Genomic DNA, 22,236 nt, shown 5'->3' with positions numbered 1-22,236 from the left:
AATAATAGTTTCATTATTAATTTCATTATTATGGGTACTTATTACAATAAGGAGGGAACTAGTAATATTCCCTATTTTATAGAAGTAGAAACCAAGACACAGAAAAGTTAAATAATTTATCCCCAAATTCACATGAAGTGAGAAGCAGACATGGATTCAAATAGGTTGTGTGATTCCAAAATTCAGACTGTTAGCACACTTCACCTCTCCTACTAAGATATCTCCAGGCTCCTATTACCAAACAAGATCCCAGTAGTTCACTCCTGTGTCTAGAGACTACTGTAGCAACCATCTTCCTTGGCAACTGGGAAAAAACTCTTTTCTCCGTGTGCTTCTGAACTTTCCCCCATCAAATAACTTATAGACAGAATGGTAACAATAAGAACTTATTTTTTATCTGAATGCTCCATAGGATTGTGAACTTCTTGAAGTTCAGGACTTATTGAACCCCCCAGCACAGGGCCTAGATCTACAATAGAGGTCATGGTCTTAAAGGGACCTTTTAGTCCAGTCAGACAGCGTGACTCCTTTTTCTTCAAACACCCACATTTTCTGCCTTTGCATTTGTATGTGCAGTTCCCATAACATAGTGTCTCTTCCTTCATAATGCATGCCCTTTTGCTGGTATCCTTACCTTTATTTAAGATCTGACTCAAATACCATTTTCAATATCTGGTTCAGGTATTCTTCCATATCTGAAGTGGAAATTCATCTCTTCCTGCAACACTTCACACTTCTCTCTGCCAGAATCACAGCATATGTCACCTGCTAGGCATTACACTTTTTTTCTGTACAGTCACCCTTTCCCAAGAAACCATTATGCTTAGCAAGAGTAGACAATCATGCACAACTATATTCATGTGTACATTGTTTTACTAGAGAGCAGATTCATGACATACATTAGACTTCCAGACTTCACACTCAAAAAGTTAAAAACCATTGTTATAAAACTTCATTTCTTTAGGTTTCTCTTTTTTTTTTTCTTTATGGGATAAAAATGCTTTTTAACTATAAAACCAACACATACACATTGAGGGAACATTTTTAAAACACAATTTGGCAAGAGAGAGACTTTTACCCCTCCTGTGCCCACCCTCCCATCACAACACACACTCACACACACCACATTCACATACATACACTCATACAGACACTCAGCAATACTTCTACAGGACTTTGGTATATATATTTCCAGATTTGCACATAATAAAAATAAAATTATATACAGAACTTTTTACTAGAGTTTCTGTGTATCAATAGGAAAAATGTTGAATACCCCCCATACAAAGATGTTTGAAAGACAGGTGATTAAAAAATACAACATGTAGACAGAAGTTTAAATGTTAAGCCTGAGAGAAATACAAAAGCTGCATGCACATTTGTTTTCATTCGAATGATACACACAAATACACACACACATGCACACATGTGTGGTTTGGTGCAAGTGAGAACTCAGGAAGACACTCTCTCACCTTCTGCTGTTGGAAGTGTGAACTGGCACACAGGTCCTTTTACTTTTCCTCTTTTTGTGACTTTGTTCTTCTGTTTCTTAAGTTTAAGGACTTAGATGAAGTAGAACCTTCGGTCATAGTAGTTCAATCTCTTGTCTCACTAACCCTTCACTTTAATTTTCTTTACTTGAAACATTCATTTTGCTACACGATGTTTTTTAAATGCCTGATTCTACATTTGGAGTTTTTATTCCTGCTATTGAATTTCCTGTCCCCATTGCTTTTATTTGTCTTTTATAGTTTCTATTTCAAACCTTTTTCTTTTTTTTTCATTTTCATTTCTCATCTTAAGCCTATTTTTGCCTTCCGAATCATCTTATTAATTTTAACCTCTTTTGTTTCTTACTCTCTGTTTTTAAAATTTCTCAAATGACTTGTTTGATGCTATCCATGGAAAAGTTAGCTCTGTCTATGAATATCTCAGATGCCCTCTGGATCATTCAATCCATGCATTGAATTGGCAGAGAGACTAAGTGCATTTAAGAATTGCTGATAATCAGTTCTAGAGCTCTAGGAGGTCAAATGTGACCTATCCATGTTTACATTGTCGATAATGCCATAAAAGTTTTTGGTCCAGCTCTGTTGAACAAAAATATACATGGGCAGAGAACTAGTAAAGATGGAATGCTGTAGTTCAAATAGTATTGGAGGGCTGAATTGCTCCCAATACAAGTTAGATTCTAGATTATATACATTGCCAGTTAGGAGTCTTAACTTGAGATTTTCAGCTAAACCTTAAAAAAAAAAAAAAAGTCTTAATTTAAATTCTACATTAGTCAAGGAATCCTTGTAAGGCTTCAAAACTTCATCAAGATGAAATAAAAAGTTTGCTTGTGTGGACCATTATTACCATTTCTTAGGAGAAATGATTTGTAAATTCTTGATTTTTCCTTACTAGCAAGACAGGATAGACTGCTAAAAATGAATGGAGATTAACAGAGGATTCTGGATCAAAAGAAAAGTGGAAAGACTAAGCTCAGGCTGTTTGTCTCTAAGGTGAACACAGGATAGTGGGATGAGATTGGATCCACTGAGTCTGCTCTGATAGAGTCAATATAGATCCATGGCTTTAAGAGCATCATAGTGGAATGTAAGTGTGGGGGTGGAGATGAGGAGGAAGGCCACAGATAATTACAGGAATTGAGCCTTTCTGTCTGGTACTGCTGCTGCTGCTGGACAGGATCCAGGCAGACAAAAGGCAGAAGGAGGGTCTACTTAGCATTCATTCTTGAATAGACAGGTTGAAAGGAACTTTGATTAATCATCATACTCTATTGTCCAGCCATGTTTGCACAAACTTGCACACTTGTGCATATTCATTCCAATCAAATATTCTCTCTCCCTCTTACCTCTTACCCCACATCTCTCATTCTCCCTTTCCTTCTCACTTTCATTCTCTTACTCCCGCTAAACTTTTCCTAGAGTCATCCCAAGTTCACATCTCTATCCTCAAATCTTACAAAATGTTTGGCAAGTTCCCTCTACCACTAAATAGCTTTGTTACCTTGCTACATCACTTGGGCTACAACTCATTTTTCTCTGCTGAAAGATGAAGAAAGTCCTTACTACCATAGAGTGACCATTAGATGAGTGAGATAAAACATGAGAGATGCCACCGTGGCACCCAGGGAACATGGCTGTTTCTGACCTTGAGCACCTTCCTCCTGCACCTCAGTGTGCTCCTGTCCTCACTATCACCCTGAGGGCGCATCCACATTCCTCTGCACACAGAACTTGTTTATTCCTTGGAGACTTGTGGGTGGCTGCGTGCCTGGAACCAGAGAAACAAAACGCCTTTCATATTGCTGCTCTCATTCTTCCTCACAGAACCTTGGGAGGGAGGATTAATTTTCTCTTTTATAGCTGGGATGCTGAGGCTCAAAAAGTGAAGCAAATTTCCCAAGAGCCCACTGTTGGTGAACCATAGAGCCAAGATCCTCCCATAGCTCCAGAGCTAGAACATTTCTCCATACCCAGCCTGCCCCCTTTAATGCACTTTCTGTTACCTAGCACATGTTGAGGAAGAGGATTTCTCCCTGGTTACTGATGTTTTGATTTATCTTAGTAAAAGTGAAGAAGATTTACCTTCCTAAATTCCATATTTGCAACACCAGCCTTACACTAAACCTACCCAGTCACTTTTGGCAGGTCAGATATGCTGTATTTTCTACCTTCATTAGATTCTAGGATGCTTCAGGTTAGAGACCTTGTTTATTTTAGTTAGCCATATCCTTATGCCTTCTTTTAGTGACACCTGATAGAAGCTCACTCTATTCATGTTGGTTGAATATATGAATCTATGTTCATAAGGAAACTTCTAATCCTACAGTGAACTAAATTTAAGTTTAGCTGAGAAGAGGGAAAAAAAGTTCAGAACCATTCCCAGCAGACTATGATGTGTGTGCATATACACACTCCCCTCGATATGAGCCCCTTTAGCTTCACACATGCCCTCTGTCCCTGGACACATACACAAGTACATATTCAACTATGACTATAACTGTTTTTCAGTTGGTGAAGAAATATGGGAATATTCTTAGCTTGGATTTTGGCAACCTGTCTTCAGTGCTCATAACTGGACTGCCCTTAATCAAAGAAGTCCTTTCCAACACAGACCAATACTTTGTGAACCGCCCTCTAACCCCTCTCCGAGCACGTATCTTTGGGAAAAATGGTAAGTTTAGCAACTCCTGTAAGGTGTGCATTTGAAATACTATGGTCTTTTCACAGTGCCTTTGTGCATGTAATTTTCCAGCACTCCCAGAAGATAACCTTATTACTAAATGCTTGCTATTAAAGGAAACTGGATGCCCACATTTCCTGCTTGTAAACTCCCTCTCCAAAGATTTATCTGGATGGGTCCTGATACAGATTTGGGATAAACCACATGTCCTGCACAAACTGGATGCTTTGATAATCAAGTAACCCCATCACCCAATTATAGCAGAGGAAGAGGCAGTGTGCCCTTTCTGTTTTCCCGTGCCAAACCCCTCCCCTTAGGAATATGGATGTGGATCTGCTTCTTTCTGCTGATGCCTCTTTTTTCCTCTCATTTCTTATGCCCTATCTTGAGGATATCTTGAGCCTTCTACTTCCTGGTCAAACGGGTTGGCATAAATACTTAAAATTGTCATTAAATAAACACAAACATTTAAAAGTTGAAACCAAAACCTCAGATCTGTTAATTGACCTTGCCAGTTTTCAGATGCTTCCAAATTCCTCTTTGAAATATTCTATCAATTAATTCTACATCCATCCACTGTATTACTCGCCACCTGAGGAACAGTGTTAGGCATAAGTGGTATAACAGTGAGGAGAGCAGATAAAATCCCTATCCTTATGTGATTCATTCTGTTCAGAAAAACAGTATTGTTTACCCATAATGATTAAAAGCCTTTTGTGTTATGATGATAAGTGCAGAAAGCACTTATTTGAAGTGTAGTCCTGGGAGTCAGGAAAAGCTTCTGTAAATAAATGACAATTCATTTAGTAACATAAAGAAACAATCAGTCAAAGGGAATAGAATGTGAAGGGTCCCCCAAAGTGAGAAGGAGAGGGAACATGAGGAATTTAAAGGTGTCTAATGTGGCCAGCAGAGGGATTTAAGGGAGATAATTAAATGGAAATGAAGCTGCTGACCTTGACCAAGAACAGCTCATGCAAGTTCTTGTTAAGAATGTTGGTTTTTATCCTAACAATGGAAATTATTGAATGGTTTTAAATAGGAGAAGGATATTGTATACACTTAAGACTTATTTAGGATGCTGCCTAGTCATGGAATGAAGAAAATAAACTTTTGTAGCATTTTAGGTTAGAGTATATAGTACCTTGGATCAGAGAAGTAGCAAGAAAATGACAGTAGGTTAGACCAGGGTAGGGACAGTGAAGCTACATCCAGTTATTCAGGAGGCAAGCCTAACAAGACATAGTGGCCCAGATGTAGGGAGAATGAGGCATTGAGGTGATTCCCACACAGGTAGATGATGAACGGTAGGATGAGGTATTTGGCTGAGTATGGCATGGGTGGGAAGTTGTATAGATAAAGCCATGACTTCAACCATGGATATTCTAAGTCTGATAAGCCTTTAATTGGCAAAGTTAAGCAGTTGTCTATATGGCTCTGGAGTTCAGGGACTGAAATAAATGATAACTATCAGTAGATGTTATTTAATATCTTAGGAGTCCTTGAGATTTCCCAGCACGAGTTGAGATGTCCCAAAAACAGGGTAAGAACAGAAGAAGCTTTAGACTTAATCTTGAAGGACTCTGCCATTTCAAGAGTTGATAGAAGATGAACCAGAAAAGAATACAGGAATTTGCTGGAAGGGTATTAAGAAGAAAATATGGAAGGGTATATCCTGAACTTCAATGTGCAAGAAAAAAGCATCTCATGCTGCTTAAAGACCAAGTGAGATGAGGTAGAAAGTTAGCCCTGGACTGACAACGAGGAGGGACATTTCATTGGGTCAGTGGAGCTGTGATGGCAAAACCAGACCTGGTTGTGCAATGAAATGATAAAAACGTTATGATAAGAAACCAAAGCCTGTGGAAGGGTCAGTTCCGCTCCCCTCTCAACTTTTCCCCAGGAACCTAATTACCCCTGGGTCCCTATCTTTTGGATTGTAAATAAATGCCCTAGGAGTCTGACTACTCCCTCCTGAAATGTAACAGATGCCTGTGGAAAGAGCCCTTTCTTCTTATCTGTTTCTATGAGCATGCTTTATGTTCGAGGCCCTGCACAAGGCCTTCAGCCCAGTAGATTAGGAATTCTTTTAAAAGAGGAAAAAAGTCCCAATGATAGGATGGGTATAAGATGACACCAAATAACTTATAAATGTCGTGAGGAACTGTGGAGCAGGGTTCAGAATTTGGAGTTTTGTTTTCCTCTGGTCCCGCCAGCATGCAATGAAGCTTGGAGTTCTCCTCCTCTCTGAGCACTGCTTGCTGCTTCTCGACCAGTCTGTTTCCTGAAATAGAGCCAAAGCCAGGTATCACAAGGAGTTGAGGAGTAGCCATGGGGAAAGGGAAGGGCTCAGGGCATTGCCTGTATAATGAAATAGATGGTGGTCTATTGAACACACCAGAATACTCTTCCCTTTCACCTCTGCTGTTCTTTCTGTGTGAAACACTCACTACTCTTGCTTTGTTGAATCATTCCTTCAGTTTTTAAAGGTCCCACTTAGGACCTCTCTTATAAAGCCTTTCTTTGTCTCCTAAAAATTAGACTTTGACTTATCCATGAGTGCATTCTTGGCACTTAGCTTAGCATAACTACTGAACTATATTTATGTGACTACTGATCAAAGCATGAGTTTTAGAATCAGGGAGACTTGAATTTGAATACCTGATTAAGTGATTACTATGTGACCTTTTAAAGTTTACTTTATCCTTTATTCCCATTCAGTAAAATGCAGGGGAGGGGAGGGAAACAATTGTATGTACTCCATAGAGCTTCTAAGAGTGTTAAATTGCATAATACATAAAAACACAAAAGTACCTGATGTTGTAAGTAATCAATAAATGTTAGCCCTTGTGTTCATTGCTTTAGGTTTTATTTCTCTGAATAATAGTCAAGTGCCTTAATGTCCTTCCTCTTCTCCGTCTGATACACATATCCATAAAATTGGATATGAATCCAATTAGAATCAGAATACCATAATATTGACTTTCTTTTCCCAAGGATTGATCATGTCCAATGGCCAAATATGGAAGGAACAAAGAAGGTTTACCCTGACAACATTAAGGAATTTTGGTTTAGGACGGAAGAGCCTAGAGGAACGCATCCAGGAGGAGGCCTACCACCTTATAGAGGCAATCAAAGAGGAGAATGGTGAGCATTTCACAAGAGCATTTACAGGAGACTGTGGCCCTTTCATTCATTGAATAGATACTTTTTAAATGCCTAAGTGCATGCCCTGTGATCAGTACTGTGTTAGGCACTGAGGATAGAACAGTAAACAAGTACCAATATGCCTCCCCCAAGGAGTGCTAGCATTAAGTGCACAAAGACAAGCATTAAGCATATTATGGAATTTAAGCCCTGATTTTCAATCTGACCTCCCTGGCACTGATGGCATCCTTGCTGTATCACATATCCTGTGTAGAGTGTTGTGGCCAGCTCCTCCTCTATGATTCTCTAGTAGGCATATGTATGTCAGCTAGAACAGATTCCTGTAGAAAATAGAAAGAATCCAATGATTTTGAAGAACTCCTCTCTTCCTTTCTTTACCTCCAGGACAGCCTTTCAACCCTCACTTCAAGATCAACAACGCAGTTTCAAACATCATTTGTTCCATCACCTTTGGGGAGCGCTTTGAGTACCATAATGCCCAGTTCCAGGAGCTGCTGAAGTTACTGGATGAGGTCACATGTCTGGAGGCTTCAAAATGCTGCCAAGTAAGCAGTCATCTTCCGTATGTTGGTTAAGGCCATTAGGGCTGATCGCATACACACCTGGGTTCTTCCTTTTTTGTTTTTTTAAGTTGAAATGTAATGTTTTAAAATTAATTTAACAAAAAGTTATTTGAAATCAAACTTTTGATTTTAGTGTTCTTCATAATGTTGAATATTTACTAAATGCGGAAACATTTCTAAGATTCCTGTAGAGTACAAAGTTATATAAGACACACATTTGTACATCTGTGTTGGTCTTTTATAAAGAACAACCCTACTGCCATTGCCTCTGAATCTCTCCTCTCCCTGTGCCTCCAAACATATCCATTTCCTTCCTGCCTCAAGCACCCTTCTGAGTGTGGTTTCTCTCTTGGTGGGTTGTTTTGAGATTCATCTGTTTTGGTTGGTCTTTTTTTTTTTTTTTTTTTAATGCAGACTAGCTTTGCCTTGTATGAATGTGCCCCTGTTTGTTCATCTGTTCTCTATTGTTTGGGCAAATGTGAGCCTTTCCCAGCTTTGGGATGTTAAGAATAGAGTTGCCATCAAGATTCTTTTACTTGTGTTCATGGGGACGCACCCAATCATTTGTCTTGCATATGTATCTGGACATAAAAGATAAATAAAGATTTCAGAACTACTTGCACTATTTACATGACCTTCAGCACTTGATACTATCAATCTTCTCACTTCATAAGTTATAGTCCTGTGGGTTTCAAACTTTATCCCTTTCTTGGTGGACCCTGTACCACAATTTTTGTCCCTCAAGGCCTTTGAATCTGTCAAAAAAACTCTCTTCAGCTTCTTGGTCTTTCAGCAACTTTTCTGAATTTGGAAAATACTTCTAGAGGAAAATCAACACTAAGTGTTGAAGTCACTGCTCCGGCTTCCCTATTCCCCTAAGCCTTGTCCCTGAGGTTATCTGACTAGGTGTGTATGTGTGAATTTTTGTGTGTGCACATGTGTGTTATTGTTTTAATCTTGGTGTTCTCTCAGTAGAATAGTTGCCCTCAAATCACTCAGTCTGCCATTCCTAAATTTTAAAAAAGTATTTGAGTTTAGAAAAAAAGAACTTTAGTTTCGAAAATTAGACATGTATAAAAGTAGAGAAAATGAAATCATGCTCCCTGTGTACTTGCTAATCAGCTCTAATAACTTTCAACACATGGCTGATCTTCCTTGATCTGTATCCATGTCCCCCTACTCCTCTGGCCCTTGAATTATTTTGGATCAAATTATCGATCTCAATTGTATATTTTAGTAAATAACTATCATAAATATAATTTTTTCAGTATATATTTCTAAAATGAACCATTTTAACAGAAATACACTATTGCACCTGAAAAATATGAATGAATACTTATTATCTTCAAATTCCTAGTCAGTGCTTGAATATTCCCAGATGCCTCACAATTGCTTTTCTGATTGTTTCCTTTGAACCAGCGTCCAAATGGGGGTCCATATATTGCATTTGGATGCTGTGTCACTGAAGTATCATTTCATCTATGACTTCCTGTCCATTTGTTTTTTTTCCCTTACAATTTATTTCTTGATAAAATTGAGTTATTTGTCCATAGAGAATTCCACATTTTGGATTTTGTAAATTGTATTCTTTTGGAATTGAATATGTTCTTCTATTCCTGTGTTTTATATACATTAGTAATTATATCTAGAGAGTTGAACAGAATTGGATTTACTTTTTGGAATTATCTACTTTTTAGGAGCTACTTAATGTCTAGTTGTCTCATATGTTAAGATTGATTGGTGGTTCCATGTGTTATTAGCCTGATCCATCTATTCTATCTATTAAGCCTAGTCCACTTTTTTTACATAATAAAAAAGTTATTGATGACCATTGCCTACACCCATCTTTCTCTGAAAGACTCATGATTGGTAATATTCTAATTCTTTATTGCTTTATTGCTATTTATTTTGTACTGATCAACTTTGGTAAACTCTTATACATATTAAATTATAATATCTGAATGTCTTTATAGACAGTCATTGTATGCAAGTAATAATAGCATTGTTTCTTCATTTCTGATTCTTCTTTTGGGGGAGGGTACCAGGGAATGAATTCAGGGGCACTCAACCACTGAGCCACATTCCCAGTCCTATTTTGTATTTTCTTTAGAGACAGGATCTCACTGAGTTGATTAGTGCCTCACTTTTGTTGAGGCTGGCTTTGAACTCACAATCCTCCTGCCTCTGCCTCCTGAGACTCTGGGACTACAGGTGTGTGCCACCACAGCTGGCCATTTCTGATTATTATAACATTTATATCTTCTTGTTTCATTGTGCTGGGAACAGTATCCAGTGTGCTAAAATTTCCTACTAAGATGGTGAATTTATTTATTGCTCCTTCTATTTCTGTCAGTTTTTACTTTGTATGTTTTATAGCTGTGTTGTTAGATGCAAACAAATTTAAATTGTTAATTTTTGTAGTAAATTGAAACATTATAATTATTTATGAGTTTTCTTTATGTTTATTCATATTTCTTCCCTAAAATTGATTTTGACTGAGATGACAATAGTTTATAATTTTCTTTTGGTTTTCAACTGGTTCATTCTTTTTTCTATACTTTCTACTTTTCTAAGTCCTTATATTTTCGATGTTTTCTTTTTAAATAGTATAAAGGTAAATTTTGTACAATTTGACAATATTTTTCTTTTTATTGGAGTACTTAGTTCCTTTCTTTTATCAAATTTATTGACAAATGAGAACTACCTTATGATCACTTTGTGGCTTCTATTTTTCTCCTGTTTTGACTCATTATTATTATTAAGTTTTCTTTGTATCCTATTTTTCCTTAAATTCATTTAGAAGATTAGCATTTTTCTATTTCTTAAGTATTTGCCTTAGAATTTTTATTATTATTATATTAGTCTTCACCCTGAAATTTTTGATGTGCACAATTAACTGCCAGCATCTGAGCTTAATGCCTTTGTGCTCTGCCAAAATAATGCATGATCTTCAGAACATACCTCTTGTCACTCCTTTAGGTCACTGTCATCATGTATTTCAGTTTGTTTTTTTAACTAGAAAGCATGAAATTGTTATTGTTTTATGCAATGTCTGTTTGTCTGCTTAATATCAGTTTCTGTTTTTATCATCCTATCTTGGATGTTAAAGCCCCCTCCTGAATTTCATTTAGTGGAGATCTTTTGGATTCAAAAATATCTTTACACTGTGATTTCCTCTAGTTTGGTCTTGAGATTTCTGCTAGGAAAATGACCATAAGCCAAGATAGCCCCTTCCTAGGAGAGCCCTGACAAGCAGGAGGGTTAAGTTTCGGGCTGACCAGGTGAGACACAATATAACAAGGTTGTGAAGTAACAGAAGCAGGATACTACTCACAGATCCTGAGAGTGAGGGCCCCCCCCCACCCCCAGTACTGGTGGGAGGTCTTGAAATGGCAGGATCTCAGACAGTGGGTGGAGAGAGAGAGAGAGAGGCAGAAAGACAGAGCTTGTGAGACCAAGTCTTCAAGGGCCATGGGTGGTCTCTCAAGCTTTCCCTGGGGGTGGTGAATTGCTAGCTTTAAGAAAATACTCTCTGGGCTTGAAAGGAAAACATATTTAAATGACTCCAGTATTAGCCATTGTTATTTTCATAGTTACCAGCTATGGGATGGGTTGGGATAGGGCCAGTGAGATGGAGAATAAGCAAGCTATATTGTAATCACAAAGGAAGAAGTTTAACTAGGTCAAAGGTGATGGGTACAGTGGAGTTTCAGGTGACTCATGTCAAATTCAATGAATACCAAGGCAGCAACTGTATTAAACAAACCTTTGATACTTCATTTTGCTTAAAACATATTAAAAAGAATTAGACCTTTTTTCTCTTTGCACACTGAAACTATTCCTTCACCATCCTCTAGGCTGCTGCCAGCAGAGTCAGCTAGACATGTATTGCTATTCCTTCAAAACTACTTTTTCCTTTTCTCTGGAAGCATTTTCTCTGGACACATTAACTGTCCAGTGGAAGGTGGCAGGGAGGGATAAAAAGTAGGCAGTGGGGCTGCAGGGGCCAACTCTGTAGGGCTTATAGGCCTGAGAAATGATGCCAGACATTATCTGAGTGCAGCGGAAAGCCATTGGAGGAACGAAAGCCAAGGAGTCAAACTGTTATATGATACTCTGGCAGCTCTGTGGAAAATAGGCTGGGAACAGGGTTAAGAGTGGAACAAGGAAACTGCTAAAAGTTATGGCAGCCTTTGGGTAGGAGGTAGCATTCGGGTTTGTACTGGGGTGGTAAGCACTTGGACTGATGAGAAGTGCGTAGAGGGTTGAAATGCCTGCCAGAGGGACTAGAGAGAGAGGAAAAGTCCCCAGCTGAAGCAAATAAAAGAGCTGGAAAGAGAAAACTTCTTACAAAGTGCAAACGTGGCCCCATGTTGTCATCATGATCATTTTGCTTTTTGCCATTAGCTCTACAATATCTTTCCATGGATAATGAAATTCCTTCCTGGACCTCATCAAACTGTCTTCAGCAACTGGGATAAGCTGAAACTGTTTGTTTCTCGTGAAGTTGAAAAGCACAAGAAAGATTGGAATCCTGACGAGTCAAGAGACTTTATTGATGCTTATCTCAAGGAAATTGAGAAGGTGAGGAAAACAAATTTGTATCCTTTGCTTTTTTCTTAAAGAACAAATAACTGTCTTTTAGTTTTCAATAGTAGCTGTTAAAGGTTATCACAAATTTAATGGCTTACTATGGTACAGATGTGCTATTCTCTCACCTTTCTGAATGACAGAAGTCCAGTTCTGATGACAGAAGTCAAACTCAGTTTCACTGGGCTGGAAGTCCAGGTGTTGGTCTGGCTAGCTCCTGTGAAGTGTCTAAAGATTGGTTTCCGTGACTTTCCCAGCTTCTGGAGGCTTTGACTTGTGGTTCCTTCCTCCATCTTCAGCACCAGGATAGCATCACCTCCCTTGTCTGAGCTCCCTGCTTCCATCTTTACGCCTTCTCTCTCTGACTCTCTGACTTTGACCTTCTTCCCTCCATTTTATAAGGATAATTCAGGATAATATTCTCAATTCAAAACCCTTAGATTAATCACATCTGTGAAATCCCTTTTGCTATCTAACAACATGCACGGGTTTCAGGGTTTTGAATGTGGACATCTTTTTGTATCATGGTTCAATCACCATAGGCGAGTAAAAACAACTCAGGAGGCTGAGGTGCTTTGAAATAAAGACAAAGGTTTAATGGCATTTGGTTTGAGGCCCTGAGAATGCCCAAATACTTCCTTTTTATCCTCCATTGCTTACCCCTACCTATACCTGAAGGAGCTATATACAGAGGGGAAAAGAGAAATTGAGCTTCAAAGCTCTATTTTAGTTGCTCTTGAGGCCAGTTACCTTATCTCAGCTCTCACTGCAGAGAACACATTTAAGCTGAATCGAATCCCAGATTTTAACCTTAAAGTCTGAGTGGGGCTTCTGCCTCCACCCCTTCCTCACCTCACCCACTTTCCAATCTTACAGACAAGAATCAGGAAATAAACCCAAGTGGGTAGAGGCCTTGGACACAGTGGTTCTGTGACTAATGCACATCACTGAATCAACATCATAATCTTTGACTCATCACATTATGTGTTCCTGTATCTGAAGGGGATACAGGATATCTTATCTCTTAGTCCACCTTATTGGCAAAATATTAATAGAATCAATATTAATTTTCTCCTTGGAGGAGGAGACTTTGTTTGCAATATGGTGTGCAGGTATGGGACCATTAACATTAAGAGCAATGTTGAAAACTGAAGCTTCAAGAGGAAGATAGAAAAGATGATGGAGTGTTATAAGGAATAATTAGTGGAATCAAAGAGGTTTAAACTACAAAAGATGTATGGAGAGATATGAAAATTGTACATAGAGAAATTCAGTTTATACTTTCTAATATCAGCACAAACATTTGTTGAGTGTTTGCTATATCCCTTTTGCATCTCAGTAAATTATAAGGCCATCTTAAGGAATGCTTCTTATTCCCATTTGATAAGGCAGGAAATGGAAGCACAGAGATATTAAATGACTTATCCTAGGTCATACAGCTAATAAGTGATCTAGTAAGTTATGTGGTCAGTATTGGAAGCGAAGTCTGTCTCATTCACATCCCCTTCTCTTTCCACTATACCAACAGCTTCCCCTGAGTTATAGGCATTGAAAAAAAAAGTGGCTGTTTTGATTTTTATCCACTACTATTTAAAAGTTTCCAGGACTTCCAGTTATCTACCCCTCCTCTCAGGCCCCACTGCAGACAATGTTAATGATATTGCTGTTCCCTGAGGAGGTCCAAGGGAAAGTCATTTCTCCTGGGGACTTCTCCTTCCAGGTTCTTTCCTTAGAATGAAGCCCCAGTCATTTTTGGTGATCACAAGTCCTCTGAATAAAGTAACAAATACTGTTTTCTAGTACACAGGCAAGAATGCTTCAAGTTTCTATGAAGAGAACCTCATCTGCAGCACCCTGGACCTCTTCTTTGCTGGAACTGAGACAACTTCCACAACACTGCGCTGGGGTCTGCTTTACTTGGCCCTCTACCCAGAAGTCCAAGGTAAGAGTGGTAGTGCGTGTGCCTGGCCCAGGACACGTGGTGCCTCCTGAACACATGGCTCAGGGTTGGGCAGAAGCTGTCTGGGTTAGCAGGGAAAGAGAGGAGAGTCAGGAGGTGGTGCACACTTGAGCATGCACACATTCACCATATTTCCAGCCAGGAACTTGAGGGGTCTTGGTAGAATAAATGTTAGAGTCCCTGCCTCCATGAAGCTCCAAGTCTAGGGGAAAACAGGGAAGCCAACTGACATTGTGATAGGGCCCAGCAAAGAATTACTGTCTCATATGAATATCTACTCATGGCCTTCCGTTCTTTTAAGTAATACCTTCCTGTTTCCCCCGATAATGCCCAGACTCTTTTTTTGGTACTGTTTTCTTTGTTGTTGTTATCGTTGTTGTTTTTTTCCATGTTAAGGCTCAAACCCAGGGCCTCATGCATGCAAGGCAAGCTCTCGGCTACTTCACAGAGCCACATCCCCAGCCCTGGTATATAATGCCCTCTGATGCACCATTTTCTGCCTATTCTGCCTCAGCAGCACCCCTCCTGCAAGGTGGCTTCACTCAATTCTGTGTCATTTTCTTGACACTGTCCTTCTTTATGCCTCTATGTCACAATAGCTGCTCTTCCCTCTGCCAAGAACATACTTTGTGAGTTTCTTCACATGGTGAACCCCCAACTCTTCTAGAAGAGTCTGCCCAATACTACTACCTGAGATGTTTCTTCATTCCTGCAGGAAATTGTGAGCTAAGAAATGACTGACAATTTCTTCCTTCAGAGCTGACCAGGGCACCTCTTTTACTGTGCTTACAGCACATTATACATAGATTCCCCACAGACTGCCATCCCTTTGAGGACAATGGTTGTTCCCAACATTTTTGTTTCTCCAGGTTCTAGAACAGTTTGGACAGGTGGAGGCTAGAAACAGTCATGGAATGGTTTTTATAATTGTGGATAACAATTTATGAATGAGACATAAGATCAATGTAGTAGATTACAGTCAACTCTCCCCCTCCCCCAAGATAAAAATAGAGAAGATTGACGTGCTTGCCCTGTACCAAGGATATATTCATTCATGAAACTTTACTTTTCTCACACATTTATTTACAAAGCATGCTTTATATGCGTGTGTATTTACATATATGCATTTTGGGTCATGATAGAAAATGCATCTCTTCCTGAACATTGCATTTTTAAAAAAGTTTAAAAGTCAGTGAGTTAGGATATGGATTTGGCTTCTGGAATGGATGCTCTAAAATAATGTTAGAGAAGTTAAAATTGATAAAAGTACACACTCAAGTTCATAGCCGCATTCTTCATAAAAGACTAAAGATGGAAGCAACCCAAAGGTTCATTGGCCATGAATGGATAAACACAATGAGGAATGTATGTGAGGTGGACTATTATTTAGCTATAAAGAGGAAATAAGTTCTGGTATATGCCATGGCATTGCTGAACTTCGAGGACATCATGCTAAGTTAAATAAGCCAGTCACAGAACAAATTTTGTATGATTCCATTTAGGTGGATTATCTCGGGTAGTCAATTTCATACAGACAAAAAGTAGAATAGTGGTGGCCACAGGCTGAGGGAGGAGGAAGTGAGTTATTTACTGTATATAGAGTATCAGTGTTGAAAAATAAAAAAGTTCTGAAGGACTTCCTGACAATAGGACTCTATTTAACATCTGAACTGTACACTTAAAAGGATTAAGATGGTGAATTTTATGTTATATGTCTTTTGCCTCATGAAACTTATTTTTAAAAAAACTGTACAGTAACACAAATAATAGATGCTTTTTTTCCTCAGGTTAAAAGAAAAAAAAAAAAAAAAACCTAAAGCTGGACTTTATAAAGCCCTTGGGGTTCCAAACTCCTTTCCACCTGTTGCTCTGTTGTATCTAGAATGGAGTCTTTCTTGGTACCCTAGGATGGCTCAGCACAAAGACAGACCTTCTACCTCTAGGAAGGGAAAGAGGGAATGGAAGCAAATGTCCTTCCTTTAAAGGCTTGTTCCAAGGAATAAACATCACTTCTACTTATGTCCTATTGGCCAGAACTTAGTCACATGGTCATAATTGGTCCCAGAAAAATCTAGGAAAGGTAGTTTTTAACTGGACAATCAGGTAGCCAGCTCAAATCACTATGACTGCAGCAAGGAGACAAATATATTGGAGGACAGCTAGCAGTTTCTGTGAGCTGAGCCATGCCAATCTTGTTGAAAGTTCACCTAAATGAATTCCTGTAAATCTCAAAACATCCTTCAATGAAAGCAGACTTATCCTCATTAATCAGATGAAAAAATTGAGGCTCAAAGGATTTGAGTAGCTTGCAGAACAATGTTGCAGAGCAGGAGTCTGCTATTCACTCTCTGCTCCCATGCTCCCCTTGAGAAGTGGGAGTCTAAAGATCTGCTATGGTCTGGATGTTTGTGTCCACCTTACCAAATCCCTATGTGGAAACCTAATTATGGTGCGATGATATTGGGAGGCGATAAACCCTCGTGAATGGCATTAGTGCCCCTGTGAAACAGTTCCTGGCAAGCTGCCTTGCTCCTTGCAACATATGCTGACACAGCAACAAGGTCCCACCTCTGAACCAGAAAGTGGGACCTCCCCAGGCACCAAATCTGCTGGTGCCTTGATCTTAGATAGCCCAGGCTCCAGTTCTATGAGAATTAAATTTCTGTTGTTTTTAAGCCATTCTGTATACGGAACTTTATCATAGAAGCCTGACCCTAATATGAGCTTCGCCACACTGATCCTGGGTATTCCATTCCTTGGCCTAATCAGACTCAAGGAAAGTGACAGAGTTGACAATTTTCTAATTCAGGACCATTTTATTTCTTTGCAACCTGATCACTAGTGGAAATGCAACAGGTGAGATCTTGTAGATCACTTCTACATCTTTAGAAAAAAGTATAGAAGTTTAAAAACTTTATAGAATTTCCCTCTTCTCTTCCAGAAAAAGTACATGCTGAGATTGACAGAGTGCTTGGCCCATGGCAGCAGCCAAGTATGGCTGCCCGAGAGTCCATGCCCTACACCAATGCTGTCATCCATGAGGTGCAGAGAATGGGCAACATCATCCCCCTGAATGTCCCCAGAGAAGTGGTGGCTGATACCACTCTGGCTGGATACTACCTGCCAAAGGTAATGAAGCACATCCAGTGTCAACTTCAAGCCTGTCTTTGAGATCATCACAGAACCTACACTTGCATTTGAAAAGTCATATATTCCTGTCCCAAAGAGTCACCTAAACGGGGAGAGAGATACATTTTACCTGATCTAATACTAACTTTTTCTCCATGTATTTAACTAGATACTAATAAGTGTTATGGGGGATAGGGAAAGAAAGATTCCTAGTGCAAATGTGTTTAGGCCAAGACTGGCTTTGTTTGCTTTTGTTTGTTCGTTTTGTTTTGTTTGCTGTGGGACTTGGTGTTCTCACTCTGCTAATGTGCATTGTGGCTTGTGGTGGCACACAGCAGGCAGCAGCAGTTCTCTGTCAGACAGTGCAGCAGAGCCCTTTTCTTTACCTTGGTAGAGCCTCTCTCAGAACTAGGGACCTGCCACACTTTGGAAAATGTGGAAGGACATTTGAGATTACCTGGGCCAAAACCACATTAATGCTGGTGTTCCTAATATCATGTCTCCACAGGTATTTTTCCAGTTTTTACTTACAGTCCCATGATGGAGAACTTTCCATTTCATGAAAGAATCCAATCCAGTGTGTGCAATGTTCATGATTAGAATGGAAGAGGAAGGAAGGAATACTTACTAAGCAATGATTCCCTGTCATGGACTAGCCTCTTTCAAAATGCCTTAGTTCTCAGGACAACTGTTATTCCCTTCTTAGAGATTAAGAAGTTGAGGCTCAGAGAAATAAGGTTTGCATGAAATCTCGACTACGAACTGACGATAGTTGAATCTAGAACCAGAGCTGTTCTGATTATTTGTATTATGCGATGCTCCCTCCACAGGATTTGTTTTGCTTTGACTTAAAAAAAAGAATCTCCATTTAATTTTTCCCAACTGGTCTCTGTTAAATCTCCTGCCTTCACTAACAGAATTCAGATCACACTCCAACTCCCCACCCACCCCACCCCTTTTTTTTTAAAACAAAAACCAACCAAAATGGATTTATTTAATATTCATTTCAGGGGTTCAACAGACTTAGTTTAAAAGACAGAAACAAAACAAAAATAATACCACAGCTCAAGCTAGAGTCCTATAGAGAAATCAAGTAAAGGACAGGTCATCTAAGGAAAAATAAACACAAAGAGAGATTGGACAGCCCTGGTCAGGGCTCTTGGCTGGAGACCTGCTTTAAGTAGGTTTCTTGCACGTACTTCTTAAAAATTGTGGGGTTTTTCCAGAGCTCAGCAGCATGTGTGTTCAAAGGGCTGTCGATGTTGGGTTCTCCTAGCAGGCTCTGGATGGAGAGCAGGATGGTCCTGAGGTCATACAGGGCAGACCACTTGTCCTTGAGGATGTCCAGGTGTTACCCTGAGTGTCCACGTTGGGGTGGTAGCAGGGTGCGAGGAACTTCACTGTGGGTGCATGGTAAGGATAGCCTCTGGGGAACTCTAAGGACAGCTTATACCTCATACCTCAGGTCTTCGTATACGATGCCAGTTGCTCCATGGATGGTCCCCCTACCCATTTGAAAAGGCAGAAATTCCTTTATCACCAGACATTATAAGGGTCATCATCTCCTGCTCTAGCCTCCTGCCCACAGGGTCCCAGGCAGCACCCCCGCAGGGCTCAGCTCCTTTACGCGCTGCAGCGATGCGGCTGCTTACAGTTTTGGGAGGCCATCCCAGCAACACTGGCAGGGAGACTGGAACTTGGAGAAAAGGACCGCACCATGTCTAAGATCTCTGCAGAGGGCTCTCCTTCCCTGCTACCTGGTCACTTTGGTCAAACTAGTAGGTCTATTCTAGTTTGTCCAAGTCTTCCAAATGTGTTGTGCTTGGGAACAATCTCCAGAGTTGGAATCAGAAGAAAGACCCAATGATTACTTGGTGACTGTCACTACAGAGCCAGAAAATGCAGCTGCTCCATGAACTATTTTCTTCCTGATAAAGCTTCTCAGGGAGGAAGGCTGAGGTCTGAGTTCCCCACCAGGTGCTGTTTGTATTTTTCTAGTCATTCATTCAACTCCAGAGAACCAGCCCATCTCAATAGACTTCTTCTACCACTGATTCTTCACATCAACCTTAATAATCATCCTGGCCTCTGAGAAATATAATTGATTACATGAAGTGGAGGCGAGGAGCCCTGGCTTTGACATCAGATAGACCTAGTTCACATGATTACTCTACCTCCCCAGCCTCTACCCCACCCACCCTCCCCCCACCCCTCTGACTCTGAGCCCATTATTTAACCTCTCAAAGTTACAATTTCTTCATCTGCAAAATGCATTTGAACCCACCTCACAGGATCCATGTGAAGTAAAATGGGATTCTACATGCTGAACCTTATAGTCAAAATAGTAGTTATTATTCTTTATTAATTCAGCAAATATCCATTAAGCATCTGAAGTGCTTAGATCTGGAAAACAACCCTAAGCAAAATAGTCACACAAGTAGCTACTAACCAACCATGCTCACTCCCCCAGGAAAAATCCTCACTGGTTATATAAAGATGCTTCCAGCATCTCCCAGGGGGACTGAGAAGCAGGTGCTGGAGGGATCGGGGAAGGCTTCCTTCTGAAGGATGTAATGCTGGAGCTGAGGATTAAAGGATTGCTGGGAGTTAGTTAATGGCAAAGTGGGGGAAGAGAACATATCATGGTAAGGTGAGCAGCATTTAAAAAGGCATTGAAATGAGTGGGAACTTGACCTGTTTGAAAAATATTAGAGGAAGGTCACTGTAGTGGGTGCTCAAAGAGAGAAGGAGAAGCTCTGAGAGGTTAAGCAATGTATCTGTGCACTGAGAGTGTCGGGAAGCTATTGAATATCAAGTTTGAGGTCTGAGTGGGTGGGGACTGTCATATACTTAAGCCACATTCAAAGCACCCGCTGCTTTCAGGGTGTGGAGCAAATTGAAAGGGGCAAGAGAGGATGTGAAGTGTAGTTAGGAAGTGATCACAGGAATCTGGGTGAGCATGGTAGAAGCCTGGACTAAGGTGGTGGTGGACATTCCATAATGGAGGTGAGGGAATCAGGAGGCATTTAAAGAAGTGTCCAGCATGACTGATGGGTTGGATGAGGCAGTGAGGGAAAGGCTCACTGGTGACAGGATTTCTTGCCATACACCTTGATGGACAGGGATTCTTTTCCCTGGATGCCTGCTTCTGTTACTCAAATAACTTTTGGGACTGGAAGCAGCATCCAAGACACTGGAGGGAAGAGAATGGAGAAGCAGAGGTAAAAGACACATTTTTCCCCCTTCGTAGAGTTGCCCTAGTTATCACTTCACTGAGTAGCTGGGTTGATTTAAGCACAGTGTGGACCAACCAGCTGTCACATTATTCTCTTGTGGATGCTTACAGGTCCCCTCCCCAGACCTACACTGACTTGTCCCTGCAGAGTAACTCTCTTATGCAGTCAAGAGTAGCTAAAACTCCCTGGTAAAATTCTCAGAAGGCAATTCCAATTCATCCTAAATTGTCCCACACAAAAGGAAGGGTCCTGGGATGTTGAGCTCAGCAGGCAGTGGGTTGGGAGGGTAGGGAAGCTCAGAATGTGCTCAGACCCCAGCATAGGAATCTGAGGACAATCTACCTTTGCCTGGGTGTGTGGTGTGGGTCAAGTCCTGCCTGACTCTTCACTGCCTTCTTTAGGGGACCATGATCCTGACCAATTTGACTGCATTACACAAGGACCCCACCGAGTGGGCCACCCCTGACACATTCAATCCTGAGCATTTTCTGGAGAATGGACAGTTTAAGAAAAGAGAAGCCTTCCTGCCTTTCTCAATGGGTGAGTTCTGATGAGCAGGAGTTGGGGAGGGCAGAATTCCTCCCTCGCCCCTTCCCCTCTCTCCTGTCTGCAATCCTTTGCTTTAGTTGGGAAGTCTCCAGAGGGTCCTGCCCAGGGTGACTCTATCTCACTGTTATTTGGAGCTCAGGAGTCTCTGGTCCAGGCATTGCCTCAGACTGCATCCACTTCCCAAGCCCTCCCTGGCCATCGATGGGGATTTCAGCCTCCCTTTGTTCTGTTTTCCAGAATACTGAGGACAGAGACTCAAACCCTGCCTCTGGCTCACAAAGTTGGATATCTGCCATCTTTATAGAGTTTTTAATTGTCACAGGTTCTTTTTAAGTGCTTTCCACTCCCAAAGAAATAGATCTGGTTTATACTGAGATGGGAGGCAGCAAGGGAGAGGGGCTACTGACTTATTGTCACAGACATTAGACAGTGACTCTAAATGCTCCCAGCTTGGCTAGGTTGGGTTCTGCTCTGCTCTATAAGCTCTTCCTGAAGATGTCCTTTTGCCTTTGCAATTTTAGTTATCTTTTAAAAATGTTGTCAATACGTGTGTATTATATGTATCTTGAAAAGTAGGAAAGGGGATACAATGAAACAATGAATCTCTCTCTCTCTCTCTCTCCCTGTGTTTTCTAGCCAGCCTGTTCCAAAAGAATATTTCAAAATCACAAAATTGTAAACAATCAATAACAAAATGTCTTAGTCCTGATATTGAGTTAGATGTGTTACATAAATTATTTCAAATAATTTATCAATTCCTTTATTTCATAAATTTTACCAAGAATCAATTGTGTCAGACATTCAGTCCATTTCATAATGATGAATGAAACAGAAGACAAAACACAGC

The 22,236-nt window shown here is 40.3% G+C and overlaps 1 protein-coding gene and 1 pseudogene across 2 annotated transcripts in view; one reads left to right on the top strand and one right to left on the bottom strand.

Annotated features, from left to right (window-relative positions):
- CYP2J2 (cytochrome P450 family 2 subfamily J member 2) overlaps positions 1–22,236 on the top strand; it is a 42,489-nt gene that overhangs the window by 4,259 nt on the left and 15,994 nt on the right. The window contains exons 2-8 of the mRNA XM_079109970.1: positions 4,023–4,185; positions 7,192–7,341; positions 7,747–7,907; positions 12,333–12,509; positions 14,316–14,457; positions 17,417–17,604; positions 21,242–21,380. Of these exons, the coding sequence (XP_078966096.1) occupies positions 4,023–4,185; positions 7,192–7,341; positions 7,747–7,907; positions 12,333–12,509; positions 14,316–14,457; positions 17,417–17,604; positions 21,242–21,380 (1,120 nt within the window). The remainder of the gene's footprint in view (positions 1–4,022; positions 4,186–7,191; positions 7,342–7,746; positions 7,908–12,332; positions 12,510–14,315; positions 14,458–17,416; positions 17,605–21,241; positions 21,381–22,236) is intronic.
- On the bottom strand, positions 17,612–19,309 carry LOC306643717 (ubiquitin-conjugating enzyme E2 C-like; annotated as a pseudogene). The gene has a single exon. The product of its transcript is annotated as a ubiquitin-conjugating enzyme E2 C-like (transcript).

This window comes from Sciurus vulgaris, assembly GCF_902686455.1.
Source record: "Sciurus vulgaris genome assembly, chromosome: 1".
In the NCBI taxonomy this organism is placed as follows: domain Eukaryota; kingdom Metazoa; phylum Chordata; class Mammalia; order Rodentia; family Sciuridae; genus Sciurus; species Sciurus vulgaris.
The sequence above is the reverse complement of the archived record's forward strand: the minus strand, read 5'-3'. Positions and strand labels throughout refer to the sequence as shown.